The sequence below is a fragment of the Leucoraja erinacea genome, chromosome 5 (assembly GCF_028641065.1).
Source record: "Leucoraja erinacea ecotype New England chromosome 5, Leri_hhj_1, whole genome shotgun sequence".
NCBI classification, from domain to species: Eukaryota; Metazoa; Chordata; class Chondrichthyes; order Rajiformes; family Rajidae; genus Leucoraja; species Leucoraja erinaceus.
The window spans coordinates 17,896,833-17,921,612 of NC_073381.1; the positions used below are offsets into that span (position 1 = coordinate 17,896,833).

Sequence of the window (24,780 nt, forward strand, 5' to 3'; positions counted from 1 at the left end):
CAACCTGGTGAAGTTCCCGAAATAGAGGTTGAGAGAAGAAGGGGAAAGGGGGTGCATTTGTAATTAAAATTGTGTAAAGTATGTTTTTACGACATGCCCGATAATTTTCTTTCCATAGTCTTAGTTTGAAGCATAAGTTTAGTCACGTATTATGTAGTGTTGGTGAGATTCAATTTCTTATTTGTTTAATAAAGCCTGTAAATTTTAGACTTGCTTTGAGTCCGTCTTGGTTTCTGTTTTCTCTCATCAGCACACTCTGGTCAAGTCAACCTTTTTATCATATCCCACCATAATTCCGTGGTCTAGAACCCAGGGGAATCCCTTTTTTTTTGTATTCTCTCTTGAGAACCGCTCGAGTGGAGCGGTGGCCGTTTGACCCACTGACAAGGGAGAGAATCACTCGGGCAGTTGGGCCCGAAGTGGAGCCAAGGGAACCAAACCCCTACACAATCGGAGCCAATCCCTTGCCTGGGATCGACGCTCCAACTGTGAGTTGCAGATTTCACCATCGAGGAGCTCGCAGTCTTGGGTAGAGACCGATGTCGGGAGCTCCAAACGATGCAGGTTTCTACCAGCCCCGACCCGTGATCCGATCGCCCGGTGCAGGGGAGCTGAGACTCCCCCCCCGATGCAGGAGCTTGATCGCCCCGACTCGGAGGGCCTGGCCGCCAGCTACAGGAGCCAAGATTGTCCCATCAACGGAAGGCTCAAGGCACCCGCCCTGTGGGCCTTCCATCACAGTGAGGATTGTGGAGGAGGCACTGTGGTGGATGTTTATGTTAAAAAGGTTTGTAGGTTAATTTGGTGTGTCCTGTTGCTTTTTATTGGTATGACTGCATGGCAAATGAAATTCCTCATATGTTGCAAAACATACTTGGTTAATAAAGTATGATTATGCGGGGTGGTGGTAAGGAAGCCGTTGCATTTTTCAGCTTGAAATTGTACAATCTGGTGCATACTGTAGCAAGTCTTTTAACTTACACTTGATTGCAACATTTATGCTTCAAATTGGATTAGGTATGAATAAGGTTAGGTTAAATTACATTCCACAGTAGAGCCAAGATCTGATCAACAGGTGCAGCACATGAATGACCTTAGTATATTCATGTATGGAAATCAGATTATTATTCATGCTGTTACGCATATATATAGAGAAACAAAAACATAGAAACAAGGCAAGAGGAGTCAGACTTCCATCACTGTTCTGCACAAACAAATCAATCACGGAGTGGCGGCGCGGCTCTGGCTGCAGCGGCTCACCGGCAGTCCCGTTTGTTTTGTGTTTTTTGTGTTGTTTATTTTGTTTTGGTTAGTCTAGTTTTTGGTTTTTAGTTTGTGTTTGGGGGGGGGGGGGGGGGGTTTGCAGTCTCTCCGTGCGGGGAATGTCGTATTTTTGTCGTATTCCCCTTCTCTGCCTCCGTCTGCGCTGAGGCCTAATGGAGCTGACGACCTCGAGGCTCCGGAGGCAGAGCCCGTCAGGACTCGCCCTGAGCTCGCTCCCGTGAGGGTGGTCCGGCTCAGGGCTGGAAGAGGTTGGGACGCTCCCGTGAGGGCGGCCAGCCCGAGGGTGGAACGAGGCTCCCGTTGGAGCGGCCGAGCTCGGGGAGATGCGGCGCTCGCAGCCCGAGGGAGGTTCGGTGCCCTTGTCGGGGCGGCCCAGCCCGAGGGAGAAGCGACGCCCATGTCGGGGCGGCCCGGTCCGGGGGAGGTTCGGCACCCATGTCGGGGCGGCCCGGTCTGAGGCTGAAGACGGTGCGGTACTCGCGTGAGGGTGGCTGGGACGGTGTTCTGGCGGTGGTGGCCTGAGTCCGGGGTTTGGCCACGGGCCAGCGGTTGCGTCTGCAGGACTGGTGGGCTGCAGCTTCGGCCACCCCGGGCCGCGGTGTTTGAGCCGCGAGACTGATTTGTAACATCGACCGGAGGGGTATCGCCTCAGCGCAGAGGGAGAAGAGGAGGGAAGAGACTGCAGGCCTAAGACTTTTGCCTCCATCACAGTGAGGAGATGCTGGGTGGACTCACTGTGGTGGATGTTAATATGTGTTTATTGTTGTTTTTATTGTATTATATGTATGACTGCTGCAATTTCGTTCAGACTTCGGTCTGAATGACAATAAAGGCTATCTTATCTTATCTTATCAACCTCACCCTTTGACTATAGAAACAAGACGAAAATAATGCCACATATTCAACCGTATATGATTCAATGAAGTTATGATATATATGTAAAACATATATATGGAAACAGGCCCTTCGGCCCACCAAGTCCACACCGACCAGCAATCTACCATACTCCAGTTGTATCCTACACGCCAGGGACAATTTACAGAAGCCAATTAACCTACAAACTTGCCCTTCTTTCGGATGTGGGAGAAACCAGTATAGAGAAAACCCATGTGGTCATAGGGAGAATGTGTAAATACTGTACAGACAGCACCCGTAGTCAGGATCAAATCTGGGTCTGTGGTGCTGTAAGGCAGCAACTCTACCGCTGCGCCACCGTGCCACCCCATTAAATTATTTTTTCTGTAATATATTTATTATGGTGTCACGTTAATAAAGATGAACACATGATTCTGATTTCTGCCCTTAGTTGGACAACACACATCTCCAGTCATTGTGTTTTACATCTATATGGCTGGTTTTCAACCTCTTCAGTCTGAAGGTCTCGACCCGAAACATCACCCGTTCCTTCTCTCCAGAGATGCTGCCTGTCCTGCTGAGTTACTGCAGCTTGTTGTGTCTCTCTTCAGTTTAAACCACCATCTGCAGTTCCTTCCTACACTCTTTGTTAAGCAAAACAGGTCCTATCCTCATAATATTATTCACCTCAACTAAGTCTTTTCTTCACCTCCATTGCTGCAGAGAATACAATCCCAGTAATCAAATCTTTCTTGAAAGTGAAAAAAAAAATTCCAGCCCTGCCAATATATGTTCATAAATCGCCCCTGGATCCTCTCCAGAGCAACTGTACCCTTTCTACAGTGTGTTACAGTCTTACAGCATGGAAACAGGCCCTTCATCCCAACTTGTTCATGCAGATCAAGATGCCCCATCTAAACTAGTCCCATTCATCCGCATTTGGCCCATATCCCCTTTAAACCTAGTGTGTGTGTGTGTGTGTGTGCGTTAGTGTGTGTGTGTGCGTTAGTGTGTGTGTGTGTTAGTGTGTGTGGTTATGTGTGTGTGCGTGTGTGTGTGTGTGTGTGTGTGTGTGTAGGGGGTGGGGGGGGCGGTGCTGGGACCACCGCCGTGTCTCACCTATCCCACCATCTGCACGGGAATGGGAAAGTGAATGCGGGTGAGGCAGCATCTATAGAGCGGTAGACAAAAATGCTGGAGAAATGCTTGAATCTGAAGAAGGGTCAAACTCAGACAAAGATGCTGCCTCACCCGCTGAATTACTCCAGCATTTTTGTCTACATTGCCATTTTAAATAGTGTACGATGGGCTCAAGCCAATCTAGTTGCTCGTTCTTTACGGGGAAACCCGCCGACAAAAAACTATTCTCATTGGTGAGTGTGGAGGAGTGTGACTATTTATTTATTTATATTTTAAAATATATATATTTTTGAGCGTGAGAAATTCTGTCATTAGCGTGAGAGCGTGAGAATTTCATGAAATGAGTGAGAGTTGGCAGCCCTGAGAATATCTGAGAATTGACCCACTATTTGAACTGCCTTCAAACCTGGCTAAGAGTGTTGCTTATATTTAGCAGGCAAACTGATAAAGGCAACGGGAGATCTGATTCAGTAAAAGCAGCTTTATTTCACAACAGAACATACAGAGCAACAATGATGGATTCACTCATAACGGCTTGTTTTGTGCAACAATATAAAAACAACAAGTGTGCTGTGCCTCCCCACATTAGTGGGGCATCTCGGCTAATTTTCAGAATGTAATTCTCAGAAGATCAGAATTCCCCTCTGTAGCCCAGTGAAAAGATCTCTCCTGAAACTTGACTCACCACCTGGATCTCATTCTCTCCACTTTTATTTTCAACGTTGAGCAATTGGACCCCTATAAACAAGGGAGAAAGTTTGCCTTCATTTACAATGTGCGGCTTGCTTCTTTAATCCCATGTGGACTTGAGACCCCTCTGACTCTAATGGAGCCAAGGAGCACAGGGACAGAGTGGGGAAATGGTACCAATGTCAATATATGATCAACACTGCTCTTAGTAGTGACACAAGAGACTGCAGATGCTGGAATATGGAGCATATAATAAAGTGCTGATGAACTCAACAGGTCAGGCAGCACCTGTGGAGCAATGTGGACACACACCTTCTTAGGTTACACACCTTCTTCAGACTGGGGGAGAGGGAGAGAGGGAGATGAGACAGAAAGAAGGGGATTGGGAATGGGTGCCTTGGACACTCTGATCAAGAGCAGAGCAAGCTCAAGGGGGTGGTTTGCTTTCCTTCTGTCCCTCACTCCCACCAGTCCCACACAGAGTGGAGTGGAAGTGGCCCGCCCAAAACAAGTGCCAAGTTAATACTGTAGAATCCAAAGGGTGCAGGAAGAATCAGCGAGGTCTTGGTCTGACCCAAGACAATGGTGGAGATGTTGCTTCCGCCACAGCACTCCGCTACGTTCAGAGAGGTCCATGACTTGTTTAAAACCCAGCAGTGGGACTTTGGCAAAACGGTGTCTCCTGTTGCTAGTGTTGCTCATGGCTACTCAGATTCAGATTCAATTTTAATTGTCATTGTCAGTGTACAGTACAGAGACAACAAAATGCATTTAGCATCTCCCTGGAAGAGCGACATAGCACGATAAATGAATAAATAATAAGTAAGTGGGGGGGGGGGGGGGGGGGTGGTGATTGGCAGTCACCGAGGTACTGATCCCTAGTGTGTGGCTACCAACACTGTGCAAGCCACAGCACTCAAGTTGTCCCCACAGAGGTCGCCATTAGCAATCCTCAAGAACTTCTCAAGATCCGCTTTTATTTTTGAGTTTCTAGATTTATACATCTTCAAACGAGGTAGAAACACTTCTAAACAAAGAAGGTTCATTAACTGGATCACAAAACAACAGTTTCTCAGTTTTCTATTAAATTAAAAATACATAAATACTATCCCTTCACAACAGAGCAGCTGAACTCAAAACGTGAGCCTTATAGTTTGTCCTCTCACATCGTCGTGCCTTTAAGCATCTTCCTCAGCGTAGGGGCAGCACACTGGCACAGCAGGTAGAGCTGCTACCTCACAGTTCCAATGACTTGGCTTCATTCCTGACTTTGGCTGCTTTCTATGTGGAGTTTGCGGGTTCTTCTGGTAACCGATGTGACTCCCCCCACCCCCGGATCCCACATCCCCAAAAACCGTGCGGGTTGGCAGGTTAAGTGGCTGCTGCAAAATTGTTGTAGAGTTGTAGGTGAGTGGTATAATCTGGGGAGAAATCGAGCTGAATGTGGAAATGATATAACGGGCTAGTGCAGGATGAGTATAAACACACTGTTGGTGTTCAGCAGGGGTTTGGTGGGCTGAAGGGTCCACTTCTGTGCTGTGCGACTTTATAAATCTGATGGATGGCATGGATCTATGGGCTGAGGAATCTGTTTCCATGCTGTACACAGGATAGTGAAGGCAGCCAGCAGGATCATTGGTGCCCCACTGCCTTTCCTGTTGGAGATCTATCAGAAGCGGAGCATCAGCAGAGCCATCTCCATTATCAAGGACCCCTATCATCCATCACACCACATCTTCTCCATTCTGCCATCTGGGAAGAGGTACAGGAGCATCAGCTGCAAAACCAGCAGGATGCTACACAGCTTCTTCCCACAGGCAATAAGACTGGTTAACGGACTGTGTCCCCTCCCCATATATCATACACCAACACATCTAACCTCGCCCATACGTTGACAGCTAGGCACCTGGCAAAGCAAAGCCACTGTTCGGTCTGAATGTCTGTTTATATTTCAATTATTAGGCTTATTTTAGATATGGTAATTTTAAACTCCCAATAACATGCCGATTCCCACCAGTTCCCCGGCTACTCCAATCCCTGCATCACCTCCGGTTTCCATGTCACCAGGGAATAGATGTGAAGGTTTAAAACATCAATTCTATACGTCCCCTCTTTTGCCGAATGTGAACATCTCTGGCATAACATACGTTGCCGTTGGGATGGAGGTGATGAGCTCCCCCTTCCTGAATTGCTTGTAGTCAAGACGCACTCACAGTGCAGTCGGGAATGTTGGAGCCCGGGATGGTGGGAGCACGATGGATAGGAACCGTTACAAGTCCAAGCACGCCAATCACTAAACTGAAAACGGCTAAAATTTGGGAATAAGTAAACCAGCTGAGGTAATTTGGACAACGGACCAAAGGGAATGTACTGTTGAAGAAAGAACTGCAGATGCTGGAAAAATCGAAGGTAGATAAAAGTGCTGGAGAAACTCAGCGGGTGAGGCAGCATCTATGGAGCGAAGGAAATGGGTGACGTTTCGGGTCGAGACCCTTCTTCAGACTCAAGACAGGAATGTACTAGTTATATTGCAGTTGGGGACGATGCCTCTGTGCTGGGCCTCGCATGAGCTCACAGTGCTGCAGTCAGAACGGAGTGACCATGGAGTAAAGCCTTTACTGACGAATTTCCGTAGAATTGTCCACTCGTGTTCCCTTGTTCCCATCGGGTTTAGAAGCGGCAAAATGTCCAGACCATCAAAACATTATAGGGAGAAACCAAGAACTGCAGGTGCTGGTTTATACCAAAGATACACAAAGTGCTAGAGCTACTCAGCGGGGCATGCAGCATCTCTGGAGAAAAAGGATGTTTCACGTTCATAGGTTTCAGGAGCTGAATTAGGCCATTTGGTCCATCAAGTCTAGTCCGCCATTCAATCATGGCTGATCTATCTTTCCCTCTCAAGCCCATTCTCCTACCTTCACCCCATAATCCCCGACTCCCGTAGTTGTGGCTTGGGATTATTTTTGGAACTCAAAGGAGAAGCTCCGTGCAACGGTAGGAAATCAGAAAAATGAAACGGGAGCTAGGATGCGAGGGTCAGATCAAGGATGGCTCTGCACCTGAATAGCTGTGAAAGTGGGGCCAGTTGCATGTTGCAGGTCAGGCCATCATCAGATACCAGAGTCAGAGGCTGCCCTGGAGGGTGGTGGCTTGATTGCAAAGGCAGGGTGCACCATGTGCTGGGCATTGAGCAGGGTGGAGACTACAGATATAAGAGTTGGTCTTCACTACAGGAGCAGCTCAGCACCACACACCACCAAAAATGGGAGAGCAATGTAATCAGAATTATTTTCACAAATAGGTAAAACTACTTCCCTGTAGTTGAGAGAGAATTTCCTGTGCCAGTTCATCTGCCTGAACATTAAAATCAAAGGGACACAAAGTATTAGAGTAACTCAGCAGGTCAGGCAGCATCTGTGGGCAATGTGGTAGATGGCGTTTCAGGTTGTGACCCTTCTCCAGACTAGCGTGAAGAAAGGTCCTAACCCAAAACATCACCTTCTGATGTTCTCCAGAGATGCTGCCTGACCCACCAAGTTACTCCCAGCACTTTGTGTGGTTTTGTGTACACCAACACCAAGTAGGTCCTTGTTTCTACATTAAAATCAAAGGTGTCGGGGAGAAGCTGGAAGGGGCTCTTTCTGTGAAATGTACAAGAGAGGGTAGGGCTCCACTCTGGGCTATTGTCGGTGATGAACCCGTCGCATTCTGTTGTGCTGCCAGTGGCGTAGGGTGGGTTTTGAGCGCCCGGGACAGTTTAAAGTTTTGCGCCTCCTCATTAGCGGGCGGGGGCGGGGGGGCAGAGGCAGCGGTGGCTGGGACAGCGGCAGTGGCGACTAGAACTCGGAGCTGGGGCGGCGGCAGCGGCTGCCTGGCCCGCGCTGTTTTTATACTCGCAGCTCCAGGTAACCCCTCCTCGCTCCAACGGCTCCCCGGGCCTCTTAATTTTATTTTAAAAATTTATTCAACAATTTTTTTGCGCCCCTAAAAATTTAGCGCCCGGGGCAACCGCCCCACTGCCCCCCCCACGCTACGCCACTGTGTGCTGCTGCTTAAGAATGTCATTGTTTTTCTGGGACATATAACGGTAAAACACTCTTGATGCTTCTTGACTCTTGGACATACCCCCCCCCCCCCCCCCCGGAGTCCTCCATGACCTGAACATGCACAGTCCTTTCCCCTAGTTATTTACAGGCTTAATTTTTAAATTTCTTGACATGATATGATTTGGCCTCTGGGCCGGCAGATAGTGTTAGACCCTATGCTAATTACATGCGAGTGTGCTCTGTGGCGAGGGGCTGAGGGGTGGGTGGGGGAACAAGTCACCGGTTACTGGGGTCCTCTGTGAAGGAGTGGGCCTTCGGCCCTGTGACGAAGGGCTCGCTGAGTTTGTGCTGCTCCCGGACAAAGGGCACGGAGTCCACCACGGACGGGAACGAGAGCTGGTCGTGGTCCAAGATCTTGATTTCATCCTCCGGCTTGTCCTTCTTCAGGTAGAAGATCCTCCTCAGCTCCTTCAGCTTGTTGAGCTCACAGAAGGTCTCCAGGACAACGAGTACAGCAGTGAGACCAATCATGAGGTAGACTGGAGAGGGAGAGGGAGAGGGGGAGAGGGAGAGGGAGGGAGAGGGAGAGGGAGAGGGAGAGGGAGAGGGAGAGAGAGAGGGAGGTGTTATTTATTTTTAGGTACAAATAGATCCACACAAACCAACCTCCCTTCTATTGACTCCATCTATCGTTCACGCTGCCTCAGCAAGGCCACCAGCATAATCAAGGATGAGTCTCACCCCAGCCACTCCCTCGTAGAAACATAGAAACATAGAAAATAGGTGCAGGAGTAGGCCATTCGGCCCTTCGAGCCTGCACCGCCATTCAATATGATCATGGCTGATCATCCAACTCAGTATCCTGTTTCTGCCTTCTCTCCATACCCCCTGATTCCTTTAGCCACAAGGGCCACATCTAACTCCCTCTTAAATATAACCAATGAACTGGCCTCAACTACATTCTGTGGCAGAGAATTCCAGAGATTCACCACTCTCTGTGTGAAAAATATTTTTCTCATCTCGGTCCTAAAAGATTTCCCCTTTATCCTTAAACTGTGACCCCTTGTTCTGGACTTCCCTAACATCGGGAACAATCTTCCTGCATCTAGCCTGTCCAACCCCTTAAGAATTTTGTAAGTTTCTATAAGATCCCCCCCTCAATCTTCTAAATTCTAGCGTGTACAAGCCAAATCTATCCAGTTTATCTTCATATGAAAGTCCTGACATCCCAGGAATCAGTCTGGTGAACGTTCTCTGCACTCCCTCTATGGCAAGAATGTCCTCCCTCAGATTAGGAGACGAAAACTGTACGCAATACTCCAGGTGTGGTCTCACCAAGACCCTGTACAACTGCAGTAGAACCTCCCTGCTCCTATACTCAAATCCATTTGCTATGAATGCTAACATACCATTCTTCACTGCCTGCTGCACCTGCATGCCTACTTTTAATGACTGGTGTACCATGACACCCAGGTCTCGTTGCATCTCCCCTTTTCCTAATCGGCCACCATTCAGATAATAGTCTACTTTCCTGTTTTTGCCACCAAAGTGGATAACCTCACATTTATCCACATTATACTGCATCTGCCATGCATTTGCCCACTCACCCAGCCTACCCAAGTCACCTTGCAGTCTCCTAGCATCCTCCTCACAGCTAACACTGCCCCCCAGCTTCATGACATCCCGCAAACCTGGAGATGTTGCATTCAATTCCCTCATCCAATTCATTAATATATATTGTGAATAGCTGGGGTCCCAGCACTGAGCCTTGCGGTACCCCACTAGTCACTGCCTGCCATTCTGAAAAGGACCCGTTAACTCCCACTCTTTGCTTCCTGTCTGCCAGCCAGTTCTCTATCCACATCAATACTGAACCCCCAATACCGTGTGCTTTAAGTTTGTATACTAATCTCTTATGTGGGACCTTGTCGAAAGCCTTCTAAAAGTCCAGATATATCACATCCACTGGTTCTCCCTCATCCACTCTACTAGTTAGTTACATCCTTGAAAAATTCTATAAGATTCGTCAGACATGATTTACCTTTCATAAATCCATGCTGACTTTGTCCAATGAATTCACCACTTTCCAAATGTGCTGCTATCCCATCTTTAATAACTGACTCCAGCAGTTTCCCCACTACCGATGTTAGACTAACTGGTCTGTAATTCCCCGTTTTCACTCTCCCTCCCTTTTGTAAAAAGTGGGGTTACATAACTCTACCAATCTTGGTGTCCACTGCAAACTTACTAACCAACCCATGTACATACATCAGTGTGAAGAAGGGTCCTCACCAGAAATGTCACCTACCCATGTTCTCCGGAAATATCTCACCTGCCTGTCATGCAGAGTTATTCCAACACATATTTGTATATATTTACATAAACGTGCAACTGCGGTTCCTTGGGTTTACCATCGACATTTAGTCGTGCACTCAGGTTTCTAGAGCTGGCCTTGAGCCTGTGAACTTGCCTCCTCACGCTCCCTCTAAACACCTGCAGTGCATCATTCCCGCCCGCTGTTATTCACTCACTGGTTATTGCCAACTTGTACAGCTTGCGCAGCCTCTGGTGCTGAACTTCCCCCGGGACGTAGTCTCCCAGGCCGATGGTGCTGAGCGAGATGAAGCAAAAGTAGATGGACTCCAGGAAGGACCAGTCCCTCTCCAGCTGGGTGAAGATGGCAGCGGGGATGATGAAGAAGCAGAGGACGAGGAGCAGCCCCAGTAGCACGGCGTGGACCAGGGCCACGCTCTGCTTGCAGTAGCCCCAGCGGGTGTGGATGTAGTGGACGGGCCGCCTGGTCACCAGCGCCATCACCCGCTGCACCACCGAGGTGAAGAAGAGCAGCGTGAAGGGGATGCCAATCACCGAGTAGATTATGCAGAAGGCCTTGCCGCCGTCAGAGAGGGGAACCGTGTGGCCGTAACCTGCAACAGGAAGAGGAAAACACCACTGTGACACCAGGACAAGCGCCGCTTCTAATGGCTTAGAGATACAGCACGGAAACAGGCCCTTCAGCCCATCCAGCCCACATCACAACTCATGTTATCCCACTTTCTCATCCACTCCCTGCACACTCGGGGCCATTTACCGAGGCCAACTAACCTACAAACCCAGTCTTTGGGATGTAGGAGGTGCACCCAGATGAAACCTACGCAGTCACAGGGAGAACTTGCAAACTCCACACCCGAAACATCACATATTCATAAGTTCATGCGTCCATGTTCATCCATAACCCCTGACACGCTTAATAATCAAGAATCTGTCAATCTCCGCCTTAAAAATATCCACTGACTTGGCCTCCGTAGCCTTCTGTGGCAATGAGTTTCACAGATTCACCACCCTCTGACTAAAGAAATTCTTTACCTCCTTTCTAAAGGTACATCCTTTTATTCTTAGGCTATGGCTTCTAATCACCCTATCCAGGTCTTTCACTATTTGGTACGTTTCAATGAGGTCCCCCCCCTCATCCTTTTAAACTCCATCGAGTACCAATGCGTTCACATTCCTATTTCTTTCATTTTCTGCAGAGATGCTGCCTGACCCGCTGAGTTACTCCAGCATTTTCTGTCTGTCTTGGGTATCAACCAGCACCTGCAGTTCCTTCCTAATACCAAATACCAATGATGCATTGTGGCCAACCTTGACAATTTGCAAAAATTTACTTAACAAATTATCTCTGCTGCTTTTGTAACATCAAGGGGTGACCGCACTCTGAGGCACGACTTTCTCAGCTATTTAACTGTGGAGGGAGTGTCGGAGGTTGAGGGCAAACCTGATACAAAGTTTTCAAATGATGAGAGGCGTAGATAGGGTAGACAGTCAGAACCTTTCCCCCAGTATGAAAAGGGGCCAAGGATACAAAGGTCGGTATGTGAAAGGGAAGGGGAGTTCAAAAAGGAAGGGGAGATCCAGCAAGAGCCTGGATACTTCCCCCTGCAACCTCAGTCCAGACACCTCTTCCCTCACTTTCATCCAGGGATCCCAGATATCTTTCCAGACAGAGGTTCACATGCACCTCCTCTACCCTTATCTACTGCATTTGGTGTTCTCGATGTGGCCTCCTTAACGTCGGCGAGACCAAGCGTAGATGTGGTAACCATTTCACCAAACACATGGGCTCTGTCCACTAGGGCCTTAGATACATAGAAACATAGAAAATTGGTGCAGGAGTAGGCCATTCGGCCCTTCGAGCCTGCACAGCCATTCAATATTATCATGGCTGATCATCCAACTCAGTATCCCATCCCTGCCTTCTCTCCATACCCCCTGATGCCTTTAGCCACAAGGGCCACAACTAACTCCCTCTTAAATATAGCCAATGAACTGGCCTCAACTACCTTCTGTGGCAGAGAATTCCACAGATTCACCACTCTCTGTGTAAAAAATGATTTTCTCATCTCAGTCCTAAAAGATTTCCCTCTTATCCTTAAACTGTGATCCCTTGTTCTGGACTTCCCCAACATCGGGAATAATCTTCCTGCATCTAGCCTGTCCAACCCCTTAAGAATTTTGTAAGTTTCTATAAGATCCCCCCATCTTATGGTCCTGCCATCCCAGGAATCAGTCTCTGGTGAACCTTCTCTGTACTCCCTCTATGGCAAGAATGTCTTTCCTCAGATTAGGAGACCAAAACTGTACGCAATACACCAGGTGTGGTCTCACCAAGACCCTGTACAACTGCAGTAGAACCTCCCTGCTCCTATACTCAAATCCTTTTGCTATGAATGCTAACATATCATTTGCTTTCTTCACTGCCTGCTGCACCTGCATGCCTACTTTCAATGACTGGTGTACCATGACACCCAGGTCTCGTTGCATCTCCCCTTTTCCTAATCGTCCACCATTCAGATAATAGTCTACTTTCCTGTTTTTGCCACCAAAGTGGATAACCTCACATTTACCCCCATTATACTGCATCTGCTATGCATTTGCCCACTCACCCAGCCTGTCCAAGTCACCTTGCAGCCTCCTAGCATCCTCCTCACAGCTAACACTGCCCCCCAGCTTCGTGTCATCCGCGAACTTGAAGATGTTGCATTCAATTCCCTCGTCCAAATCATTAATATATATTGTAAATAGCTAGGGTCCGAGCACTGAGCCTTGCAGTACCCCACTAGTCACTGCCTGCCATTCTGAAAGTAAGTACTCCATTTACCAAGAGTAGGGGAATCAAGAAAGATAGGTTTAACGTGAGGGGGTGGAGGGGAGGAAATTTAATAGGAGCCTGAGGGGGTACTTTTTTTTTCCACATACAAAAGGGTGGTAGATATACGGAATGAGCTGCCGGAGGAGATTAGATTAGATAGATTAGATAGCCTTTATTGTCATTCAGACCGAAGTCTGAACGAAATTGCAGCAGTCATACATATAATACAATAAAAACAACAATAAACACATATTAACATCCACCACAGTGAGTCCACCCAGCATCTCCCCACTGTGATGGAGGCAAATGTCTTAGGTCTGCAGTCTCTTCCCTCCTCTTCTCCCTCTGCGCTGAGGCGATACCCCTGCTGCCCACCAGTCCTGCAGACGCAGCCGCTGGCCCGCGGCCGAACCCCGGACTCAGGCCACCACCGCCAGAACACCGTCCCAGCCACCCTCACGTGAGTACCGCACCGTCTTCAGCCTCGGGCTGGGCCGCCCCGACATGGGCGCCGAACCTCCCTCGGGCTGCGAGCGCCGCACCTTCCCGAGCTCCGCCGCTCCGACGGGAGCCTCGTTCCACCCTCGGGCTGGCTGCCCTCATGGGAGCGTCCCAACCTCTTCCAGCCCTGAGCCGGACCACCCTCACGGGAGCGAGCTCAGGGCGAGTCCTGACGGGCTCTGCCTCCAGAGCCTCAAGGTCGTCAGCTCCATTAGGCCTCAGCACAGACGGAGGCAGAGAAGGGGAATACGACAAAAAGGTCGCATTCCCCCGCAGGGAGAGACTGCAAACCCCGTTTCAACCCCCCCCCCCCCCCCCCCCCCCAAACACAAACTAAAAACCAAAAACTAGACTAACCAAAACAAAATAAACAACACAAAAAACACAAACAAACGGGACTGCCGGTGAGCCGCTGCAGCCAGAGCCGCGCCGCCACTCCGAAGGTAGTTGAGGCAGGTAGTATAACAATGTTTAGGAAACATTTAGAAAGATGCATGGGTAATATAGGTTTATAGGGATATGGGCCAAATGCAAGCATGTGGGACTGGTGTAGACGGGGCATGTTGGTTGGCAAGGGCAAGTTGGGCCGAAGGGCCTGTTTCCACGCTTTTGTGACTATGCATTCTGGCTACCTACATGAGAAAGTCCTGACAGCAAACAGTTAGGCCACCCGATCCACTGCTCTAGATTGTGCAGTATAATGTCAGCCTGGATTGGCTGATTCGCTCTCCACTGTGGGCAATGAATCTACAACTGTGTCATTGATAGCAGTGAAGGAACTGGAGCCAAGGCAGGTCTCTCGCTGGAGCAGACGGGATCATCACTGAAGTGAGCCTTCCCCGCTCCGACACCGCCCCACAGCCAATGTAGATGGGCGGAAAAATCCTGGGGGGGGGGGAAACATCTGTTCCCCTCGTGTTTTGAGATGTGGGGGGGAACAATCCCCCCCCCCCCCCCCCCCCATGTTTTGTGAAACATGTTGCAGCAAAACTGAAGCCTCCGAAGTCGGGTTGCAGCCACAACGCCACCACAGCCTCCGAAGTCAGCCAGCTCCATGATGGTAAGTCCACAGGCTCTGCGGCCAGAACCATCAAGGTCAATTCCAGTTGGAGGCCGCCCCCAGCTCCTAGAATCTAGTAGCCCGGGACTAGCTAGCTTGCCCCGGGACTGGCTGTAGTGCCCAGATGGGCTCGCTTGCCCCGGGACTGGCTGTAGTGCCCAGATGGGCTCGCTTGCCCCGGGACTAGCTGTAGTGCCCAGATGGGCTGGCTTGCCCCGGGACTAGCTGTAGTGCCCAGGTCACCTGCTTGCCCCGGGACTAGCTGTAGTGCCCAGGTCACCTGCTTGCCCCGGGACTAGCTGTAGTGCCCAGGTCACCTGCTTGCCCCGGGACTAGCTGTAGTGCCCAGATGGGCTGGCTTGCCCCGGGACTAGCTGTAGTGCCCAGATGGGCTGGCTTGCCCCGGGACTAGCTGTAGTGCCCAGGTCACCTGCTTGCCCCGGGACTGGCTGTAGTGCCCAGGTCACCTGCTTGCCCCGGGACTGGCTGTAGTGCCCAGGTCACCTGCTTGCCCCGGGACTGGCTGTAGTGCCCAGGTCACCTGCTTGCCCCGGGACTAGCTGTAGTGCCCAGGTCACCTGCTTGCCCCGGGACTAGCTGTAGTGCCCAGATGGGCTGGCTTGCCCCGGGACTAGCTGTAGTGCCCAGGTCAACTCGCTTGCCCCGGGACTAGCTGTAGTGCCCAGGTCACCTGCTTGCCCCGGGACTGGCTGTAGTGCCCAGGTCACCTGCTTGCCCCGGGACTGGCTGTACCTGCTTGCCCCGGGACTAGCTGTAGTGCCCAGGTCACCTGCTTGCCCCGGGACTAGCTGTAGTGCCCAGGTCACCTGCTTGCCCCGGGACTAGCTGTAGTGCCCAGGTCAACTTGCTTGCCCCTGTAGTGCCCAGGTCACTTGCCCCGGGACTAGTAGTGCCCAGGTCACCTGCTTGCCCCGGGACTAGCTGTAGTGCCCAGGTCACCTGCTTGCCCCGGGACTGGCTGTAGTGCCCAGGTCACCTGCTTGCCCCGGGACTGGCTGTAGTGCCCAGGTCACCTGCTTGCCCCGGGACTGGCTGTAGTGCCCAGGTCACCTGCTTGCCGGATGATTTCAGGTTACAGGCCGGATCCACCCGTGGGCCATTGGTTGCCGACCCGTCCTAGATGTTAGGCCTCATCGCCCCGTACAGTCACTAAATATGTCCTCATCTCAGCATCTGACCTTGCTTCCAGGAACAGCAACAATGCAATACCCATCTCTGCCAGGAATAGAAAGCTTGGAACGCAAAATAAAAATCCAGCTCGTCTGGTTTAATCGGCATGCTTACACTTTGAACAATGCAGAATATTGAGCCAGTGTTTGGATGGAGAGAACAGCACACAGATTGCAATCACTCACTGCTCCAGTGACGATTTAGTTCATTGTTCTACTGTTCCACAACTGTTGCCAGTTTCAGCCTGAAACCTTTCTTCTTCTTTAAGATACTCCCTAAATCAGTCTCCCCCCCCCTGCGAGCTTTTGCCATTTGTCCCAGCATAGAAACATAGAAAATAGGTGCAGGGGTAGGCCATTCGGCCCTTCGAGCCTGCACCACCATTCGATATGATCATGGCTGATCATCCAACTCGGTATCCTGTACCTGCCTTCTCTCCATACCCCCTGATCCCTTTAGCCACAAGGGCCACATCTAACTCCCTCTTAAATATAGCCAATGAACTGGCCTCAACTACCTTCTGTGGCAGAGAATTCCACAGATTCACCACTCTCTGTGTGAAAAATCTTTTTCTCATTTCGGTCCTAAAAGATTTCCCCCTCATCCTTAAGCTGTGACCCCTTGTTCTGGACTTCCCCAACATCGGGAACAATCTTCCTGCATCTCGCCTGTCCAACCCCTTAAGAATTTTGTAAGTTTCTATAAGAATCTTCTAAATTCTAGCGAGTGCAAGCCGAATCTATCCAGTCTTTCTTCATATGAAAGTCCTGACATCCCAGGAATCAGTCTGGTGAACCTTCTCTGTACTCCCTCTATGGCAAGAATGTCTTTCATCAGATTGGGAGAACAAAACTGTACGCAATACACCAGGTGTGGTCTCACCAAGACCCTGTACAACTGCAGTAGAACCTCGCTGCTCCTATACTCAAATCCTTTTGCTATGAATGCTAACATACCATTCGCCTTCTTCACGACATCTCCGAATGTAGCTTAGCTCAACACTGGACTTCATGAGTCCTGCTCAAAACACCACTCCATGGACCAATTGCAACTGGCCCTGTGCTTCTGACCAACTTGCTTCCGAACAACTGGTCCCTGGAGTTATGGAGACATGAGGAACTGCAGATGCTGGTTTAAAAAAAAGGACACAGAGTGCTGAAGAAAAAAAACACCTGTATCCACCTATCACTTGCCACTTTGTCCCATCCACACCTCTTTTACAGCTTTCTCTAATTATAGAATTATAATCAATTATAATTCTATAATTAGTCTGAAGAAGTGTCTCGCCCCGAAACATCACCTACGCATATTTCCATGCTCTCCAGAGATGCTGCTTCACCCGTTGAGTTACTTCAGCACTCGGTGTCTTTTTCTGGGTCCCAGAGTCAAGGTGAACCAAGCTATGAACGAGCCAGTGGGCTGGATCTGGGCCAGTACTCCCACAGATGTGCAACACTGTCTGAGATGCCCAGAAGCTTGAGGGGGGGGGGGGGGGGGGGGGTCAGATAAATCCACAGGAAGGGGAGACGCAGACGGCCGATCGGGCAAAGGCTGGTATCTTTACAGCCGTTTGCTGCAAGGTCAGACGTGACAGTTTGCAGACGAGTCGTTACAGCAGGGTGTAGGGAATCGATCCCCTGGCACTCGTTCACAGCCGATGTTGATCGCTGCACCAACAGAGGTCTGAGTGGCACACAAAAATGCTGGAGAAACTCAGCGGGTGCAGCAGCATCTATGGAGCGAAGGAAATAGGTGACGTTTCGGGACGAAACGTCACCTATTTCCTTCGCTCCATAGATGCTGCCGCACCCGCTGAGTTTCTCCGGCATTTTTGTGTACCTTCGATTTTCCAGCATCTGCAGTTCCTTCTGGAAGACAGAGATCCGAGTGGTACATTTCCCCCACCATGCAGACTGCGGTGGCTACCGGGGATGAGCTGCCAGAGGAGGTGGTGGAGGTGAACACAACTACAACCTTCAAAAGGCGCCTGGCCAGATACTTAGATAGGAAAGACGTACAGTGGCACAGGTCTAATGCGTTTTGCAACGATAGGTGCCACGGACAGCAGGGGCGAGCTGGGCCGAAGGGCCTGTTTCTGTTCTGTGCCATTCTACGTCGACCATAATTTCCATGAATATGCGGCACGGTGGCGCAGCGGTAGAGTTGTTGCCTTACAGCGCTTCCGGCGCCAGAGACCTGCGTTCGATCCCAACTACGGGTGCTGTCTGTACGGAGTTTGTACATTCTCCCCGTGACCACCTGGGTTTTCTCCCAGATCTTCGGTTTCCTTCCACGCTCCAAAGGCGTACAGGTTTGTAGGTTAATTGGCTTGGTATAAATCTATAAATGTAACTACTCCCTAGTGCGTGCTGGATTGTGTTAATGTGCGGGGAATTGCTGGTCGGCTGAAGGGCCTGTTTCCGCGCTGTATCTCCAAACTAGATTAAAAATAACTAAAAGAGGTCGCTAGGGCAATTATCACCGTGCTGACTGTGCAGAAAATGGCTGCTGCATTAGCTTACATTAATTTAAACCAAAGATAGACACAAAATGCTGGAGTAAATCAGCGGGACAGGCAGCATCTCTGGAGGGAAGGAATCTTAACATTGTCTGCTTTGATCTGTCATGTTCACACCTGACCTTTCCATATCTCTAGACTCCCTCTCCCCGGATTCTCAATCTGAAGAAGGGTCTCGATCTGAAATGTCAGCCCTTCCTTCCCTCCAGAGATGCTGCCAGTCCTGCTGAGTTACTCCAGCATTTTGTGTCTAACTTCAGTGTAAACTAGAATTCTCAGTTCCTTCGCACACATTAAGATTGAACCTTCTGGGCTCGCCTGCTGAAGTCAGGATAGGCATGTGAATGCTCTGGTGTTTTGTAGGTTTACTTGGCATGTTTAATAAAGCATCTGATCCCACACAGATTACCATCACCCAGTCTCCAGCCTCATTGGCAGCACATTTTGTTACGTTCCGCTTCAGAGCCGGCTGGTGCCCTGACCTGTGACTTTCAGCTCTGAAGAGTGGTCTGGACCCAAAATGTCATCTGACCACTCCCTCCACGGAGATGCCTGACTTGACTAAGACTCCGGCATCTGCCTGTGTCTTTGTCTTACCTAGGGTCCCAACCCAAAACATCACCTATCCATGTTCTTCAGAGACACTGCCTGACTTGCTGAGTTACTCCAGCACTTTGTGTGTTATTTTTCTAAACCAGCATCTGCAGTTTCCTGCTTCTCCTTACATTGGGTCTAGTTGTGTAATGCAGGACCACAGATTTTTTTTTTTAAAGTTTTGTTTAAAGATACTGTTGTGCTACACGGGTAGACAAAACTGCTGGAGAAACTCAGCGGGTGCAGCAGCATCTATGGAGCGAAGGAAATAGGCGACGTTTCGGCCCGAAACCCTTCTTCAGCCTGTTGTGTTACACAGTTGGTAGAAGACACAGCCAGGATATAAACCTGTACCAGTTCCCCTATAAGGTGCGATGTACTCAAAGCCAATGGTCAATGCTGCTTTATTGTCATGTGCAAATGAACAGTGACATTATTTTTTTGTATACAGTTCAATAAAGTATTGTCATACCAAAAAAAACACAATCCCCAATTAACAAAGTGGACGGAAATAGTTCACCGAGACCGCATGCAAGAGCCGCCAGGTGTAGGCACCATTTTCAAAGTCCAGTCCACACCCTAGAGCTTATGAGTGGCCGTCCGATCCAGGCGAGCCCCAGGCTTCTGCAGGGCCTCCAGTCGTCACCTTCAAACTACATCTTTCCACAAAGCAAACTTCAGCGTGTATTCCAATACCATAAATCTCTCTTCTCTCTCAGTTTCTCTCCTGTCCCCTCCCATCCCCTTTTCCTATAATAAATCTAAATGCCGGCAACTCCACGTTGGAGTAAGTAAGGGAACATGACGTCATGGTTCTGAGAAACAATTTTCGGCTTGAGACAGTAACTCCTTCTCGTGCCATGGGATACTCCTGATCCGACGAACATTTCCAGTATTTTTCCATTTTTAATAAAGAATTAAGCTATAAGTCTGATGGGCACCTGATGCAACAATAACAGAGTTATTGACTGATCCGAGAAGTCCGATCCTACTAGACCCAGATAGGAGGTGGCGGGGATGGGCAGCTTTTGGAATCAGCGTGCATATCTCCTCTCAGGACAGTCCTGGAGTCACTAGGAGTTGAAGGTGAATGCCCTGAACAATCCAATCAGCATAGAAATGCTTCCCCCATTTCCCCCAAATCCATATTCCCCCCCCCCTCGCTTTCTTCCTTCTCATCCTCCTCGTTCCCAACTCCCTCTTGTTCCCCTTCCCTCTCCCGTGAAAACACTCTTCCACCCGTCACTCCAACCCCATTTCTTTCTGCTTCCCCTTCAATCTCTCCCCTACCCCCTCACTTTCTCCCTCATCCTCTAACCTATTCTTTCCCCTCTATCTCTTCCCCTCCTCTCTGTTCCCACTCTCTCCTTCCCTATTCCTTCCCCATCCCCTCGATCTCTGCACATCCCCTTCTCCCCTCTCACTCTTCCCCCATTCCTTCCCCTCTATCTCTCCCTTATCCCATCCATTCCGCTTCCCACACTAATTTTCCAGATCATTCCCTTTCAGAGCCAATCAGGCGTGCTCTCTCCTGTGGAAAAGAGTCAACGTTCCTGAGGGTTTATGATTTCTCAGTTTGGGGACATAGTGCCACGATACACGATATCGGGGAATCACAGGACGTGTCAAGTCACCATCGGGGAACTGAACCAGCACCTTCTAACCCGACTTGATCGGCCCTGTTAGTTTAGGGGGGGGGGGGGCAAGAGTAACGCGGGGGGGGGGATGCTGGGCTGGAGGAGGACCAGGGATGGATGGGGTTGATACACAGAGGGCCCTGGACAGGGGCCAGAGCTTTGGAGCAGGGAAGTATTGCCGGGACGGGCAGCGGGTGCTCTGATGTGAAAGGTGGGGGGTTGGCGGGGAATGGAGCAATAGACAATAGGTGCAGGAGTAGGCCATTCGGCCCTTCGAGCCAGCACCGCCATTCAACGTGATCATGGCTGATCATCCCCAATCAGTACCCCGTTCCTGCCTTCTCCCCATATCCCCTGACTCCGCTATCTTTAAGAGCCCTAGCGAGCTCTCTCTTGAAAGCATCCAGAGAACCTGCCTCCACCGCCCTCCGAGGAAGGGAATTCCACAGACTCACCACACTCTGTGAGAAAAAGTGTTTCCTCGTCTCCGTTCTAAATGGCTTACTCCTTATTCTTAAAGCATGGAATGGGATTTGAACAGCAGGTTGTAGGGGCAACAGTGTCTATTGTAGATGCTTCTGATTGAGGCATATTTCCAGTGGTTTTAGTTTGTCATATTGTTGTTTATCGCCCCGCTATAAATTACTCCTCATTTCCTCAGGAGTGAGCCACTGGTTTCATCCACTGATTCCCATTGCTTTTGCTCACTGAATGAGAGCCTGGTTTGACTGGGCTGTTCCTCACAGCCAAAGCACAGATGGAGGGCAGACACTTCTCTCGGGGGGGGGCAGAGAGGGAGTGGGGATGTAGCTCAGAGGTTTTCACTGTACCTTGGTACACGTGACAATAAACTCTGGACTGGAGATAGACACAAAATGCTGGAGTTACTCAGCGTAACCTCTCTGCCAGGCAGCATCTCTGGAGAGAAGGAATGGGTGACGTTTCGGGTTGAGGCCCTTCTTCAGACTGATGAAGAACTTCAGACAGTTCAAATTGAACTGGAGTCAGAGGGAACGGCAGCACCAATGAAACTTCCACGGACGTGAACACAATGGGGACTAGGGCTGGATTGGGATTGGCAGAGACTGGGATTATTTGTCCACAGAATAAATTTGCTTAACACATCCCGATTTACCGAGCAAAGACTGGCGATTGAAAACCCCAGCTCCTCGCCAAACCAAGGCTCCAACTGGAGTGAGTGGAGCCGGCAGGGAAGGAAAAAACTTCATTTCCCAGTCCACTACCTCGGGACATCTCAGAGCAACTTTTAGTTCAGAGATACAGCACCGAAACACTTGAGCCCAAGCCGACCAGCAATCTCCCGCACACAAACACTATCCTATCAATACTGGGGAGAATTTACAATTTACCAAAGCCAATTAACCTACAAACCTGTACGTTTTTGGAGTGTGGGTGGTAACCGTAGATCCCAGGTAAAGCCCATGCGGTCATGGGGAGAACGTTCAGACAAGCACCCGTAGTTAGGATTGAACCCGGGTCTCTGGCGCTGTAAGGCAGCAACTCTACCGTTGTGCATAGAAACATAGAAATTAGGTGCAGGAGTAGGCCATTCGGCCCTTCGAGCCTGCACCACCATTCAATATGATCATGGCTGATCATCCAACTCAGTATCCTGTACCTGCCTTCTCTCCATACCCCCTGATCCCTTTAGCCACAAGGGCCACATCTACCTCCCTCTTAAATATAGCCAATGAACTGGCCTTGACTACCCTCTGCGGCAGAGAGTTCCAGAGATTCACCACTCTCTGTGTGAAAAATCTGTACGAATGTGTACAAACTCCAGTGACTATTGTGAAAGGGGGTGGAACATCGCCAAGATTTGTCTCCCCGCCCAAGCACTGATTAGTCACCTCATTTGCAACGTGGACACATTCTGCCACATCAACGGCACTTCAAAGTAAATTCAAAAACTGGTAGCTCCGTTTCTTTACCCACGGATGCTGCCTGACCTGCTGAGCATTGGCAGCGTCTACTGGTGATATCTGCCGCCCTCAGTTCATCCGCTGTGTGACCTCTGCTCACCTTACGCAGGTACAGGTCACTCCTGCCCTGCCTCACAAGTGCCGGCTGCTTAAATGGGTTCATCCACAACTCTGATAGAAACATAGAAAATAGGTGCAGGAGTAGGCCATTCGGCCCTTCGTACCTGCCCCGCCATTCAATATGATCATGGCTGAACATCCAACTCAGTATCCTGTACCTGCCTTCTCTCCATACCCCCCGATCCCTTTAGCCACAAGGGCCACATCTAACTCCCTCTTAAATATAGCCAATGAACTGGCCTCAGCTACCTTCTGTGGCAGAGAATTCCAGAGATTCACCACTCTCTGTGTGAAAAATGTTTTTCTCCTCTCGGTCCTAAAGGAGATGCCCGGACCCTGCCTTTAACAAGTCCCCACCCACACACACATGGTCCCACCATTTGTAGACATGCTCCTTGCCCGACCCCTCCGCATAATGTCCCTGTTCCTGAGATAATGACGGAAAACTCACACCTTCTGAAAGGCACAGACCACGTGGTTGGATACAAGGTCCACTCATGCACGTACCTAAAGGAGCATCAACATTACACTCTTTCAAAGGGATGGACACAAAATACAGGAGTCTGCCAATTCTCCAATCTCACCCATCTCCTGCATTCCTTCATCCCCCCCCCCCCCCCCCGCTTCCGACTGGTTCCACACTTTGCATCCTTGTTTCCCTGTCATTAACGCATCTTCCCCAGCCAACAGTGAGCCAGTGTGGACTCCACCCTTCCTGATGTTATCTGTTGCCAGCCCTGTTTTGTTCTGACCTTGTCTATCTTTCAGTCTGAAGAAGAGTTCCGACCCAAAACATCACTTATTCCTTTTCCCCCAGAGATGCTGAGTAACTCCAGCATTTTGTGTCTATCTTCGGTATAAACCAACATCTGCTCCTCCTTCCTACACATTATCTCAAAGGGATGACTGGCTCGTGTTGCATCGGATGTAAACACGTACAATACATAGAGTAGCACGCAAGTTATTGTCATACATGTACAGGTGTGGTACTGTACACATCATTAATATTAATAGCTGTCTCCTCCCCTTCTCAGCTCTCCCTCAGCCCTCGGGCTCCTCCTCTTCCTTTTTCCTTTCTTCCCCCCCCCCCCACCCCCACCCTCCATCAGTCTGAAGAAGGGTTTTGGCCTGAAACGTTGCCCATTTCCTTCGCTCCATAGATGCTGCTGCACCCGCTGAGTTTCTCCAGCACATTAATTTCGTCTACCTTAATATGTAGACTGATCGGGGGCGGGGGTTTAGCCAGAAGGCTGGGGGAAGAGACATACAAGGACCGAATTTTTTTCACACAGAGAGTGGTGTTCCTCCAATCTGTGGTGGAATTCTCTGCCACAGAAGGTAGCTGCTACTCCTCCTTTTCCCTTTCTTGCCGATTCAGGGTTTGGCGTTGCCTATATTTAATGCTGCTGCACCCGCTGAGAGGGAGTTAGACGTTGGCTCCTTGTGGCTCTAAAAGAGATCAGGGGGTATCTGTGGAAGAGAAAGCAGGTACATTTGAGTTACCGAGTTGGATCAGGGGGTGATCAGTACCATTTGATCATATATCGAATGGCGGTGCAGGCTCGAAGGGCCAAATGGCCTACTTCTGCACCTATTTTCTATGTTTCGATATTGACACAGTATATATACACGGCCCCACATTGAAACGTACATCTGTGCATTCATTGTATACTATAAACATCATAGAAAAACCCTGATTATGGTTACAGCACATGGTTTGGCTTATTGAGTGCACACACTGGTTCAATGCAAGAGCAATCCAGACAGTCCCATGTCACAGCCCTGCAAACCCTCTCCCCTGCACCACCTAAACTGCTCCTTTCTGAATGCTACCCTTCAATCTGTGGCAGTCCATGCCAAACCCTGGCTGTGCAAAACAATATCCTTCTGTTAGCTTGTGTTCCTCTGACAAGCACTTCCATTCTCCGTCCCCTTGTTCCCAACCTTCAATTGGAACTGTTCTTCCCCGTCAAGTCTTATCCTGCAATCTTGTACCCTTACAACCTCCTGTTCCAAAGAGACCAAACCTCAGCTTCTCAGGTGTAGGAA

General features: G+C 49.7%; 1 protein-coding gene across 1 annotated transcript in view; it reads right to left on the reverse strand.

Annotated features, from left to right (window-relative positions):
* Positions 1–4,919: 4,919 nt before the first annotated feature.
* The window catches only part of LOC129696982 (potassium channel subfamily K member 1-like), a 21,393-nt gene continuing 1,532 nt past the window's right edge, over positions 4,920–24,780 (reverse strand). The window contains exons 2-3 of the mRNA XM_055635142.1: positions 10,550–10,945; positions 4,920–8,557 (exon numbers count right to left, since the gene is read on the reverse strand). Coding sequence (XP_055491117.1) covers positions 8,295–8,557; positions 10,550–10,945 — 659 coding nt within the window. The 3' untranslated portion in view covers positions 4,920–8,294. The remainder of the gene's footprint in view (positions 8,558–10,549; positions 10,946–24,780) is intronic.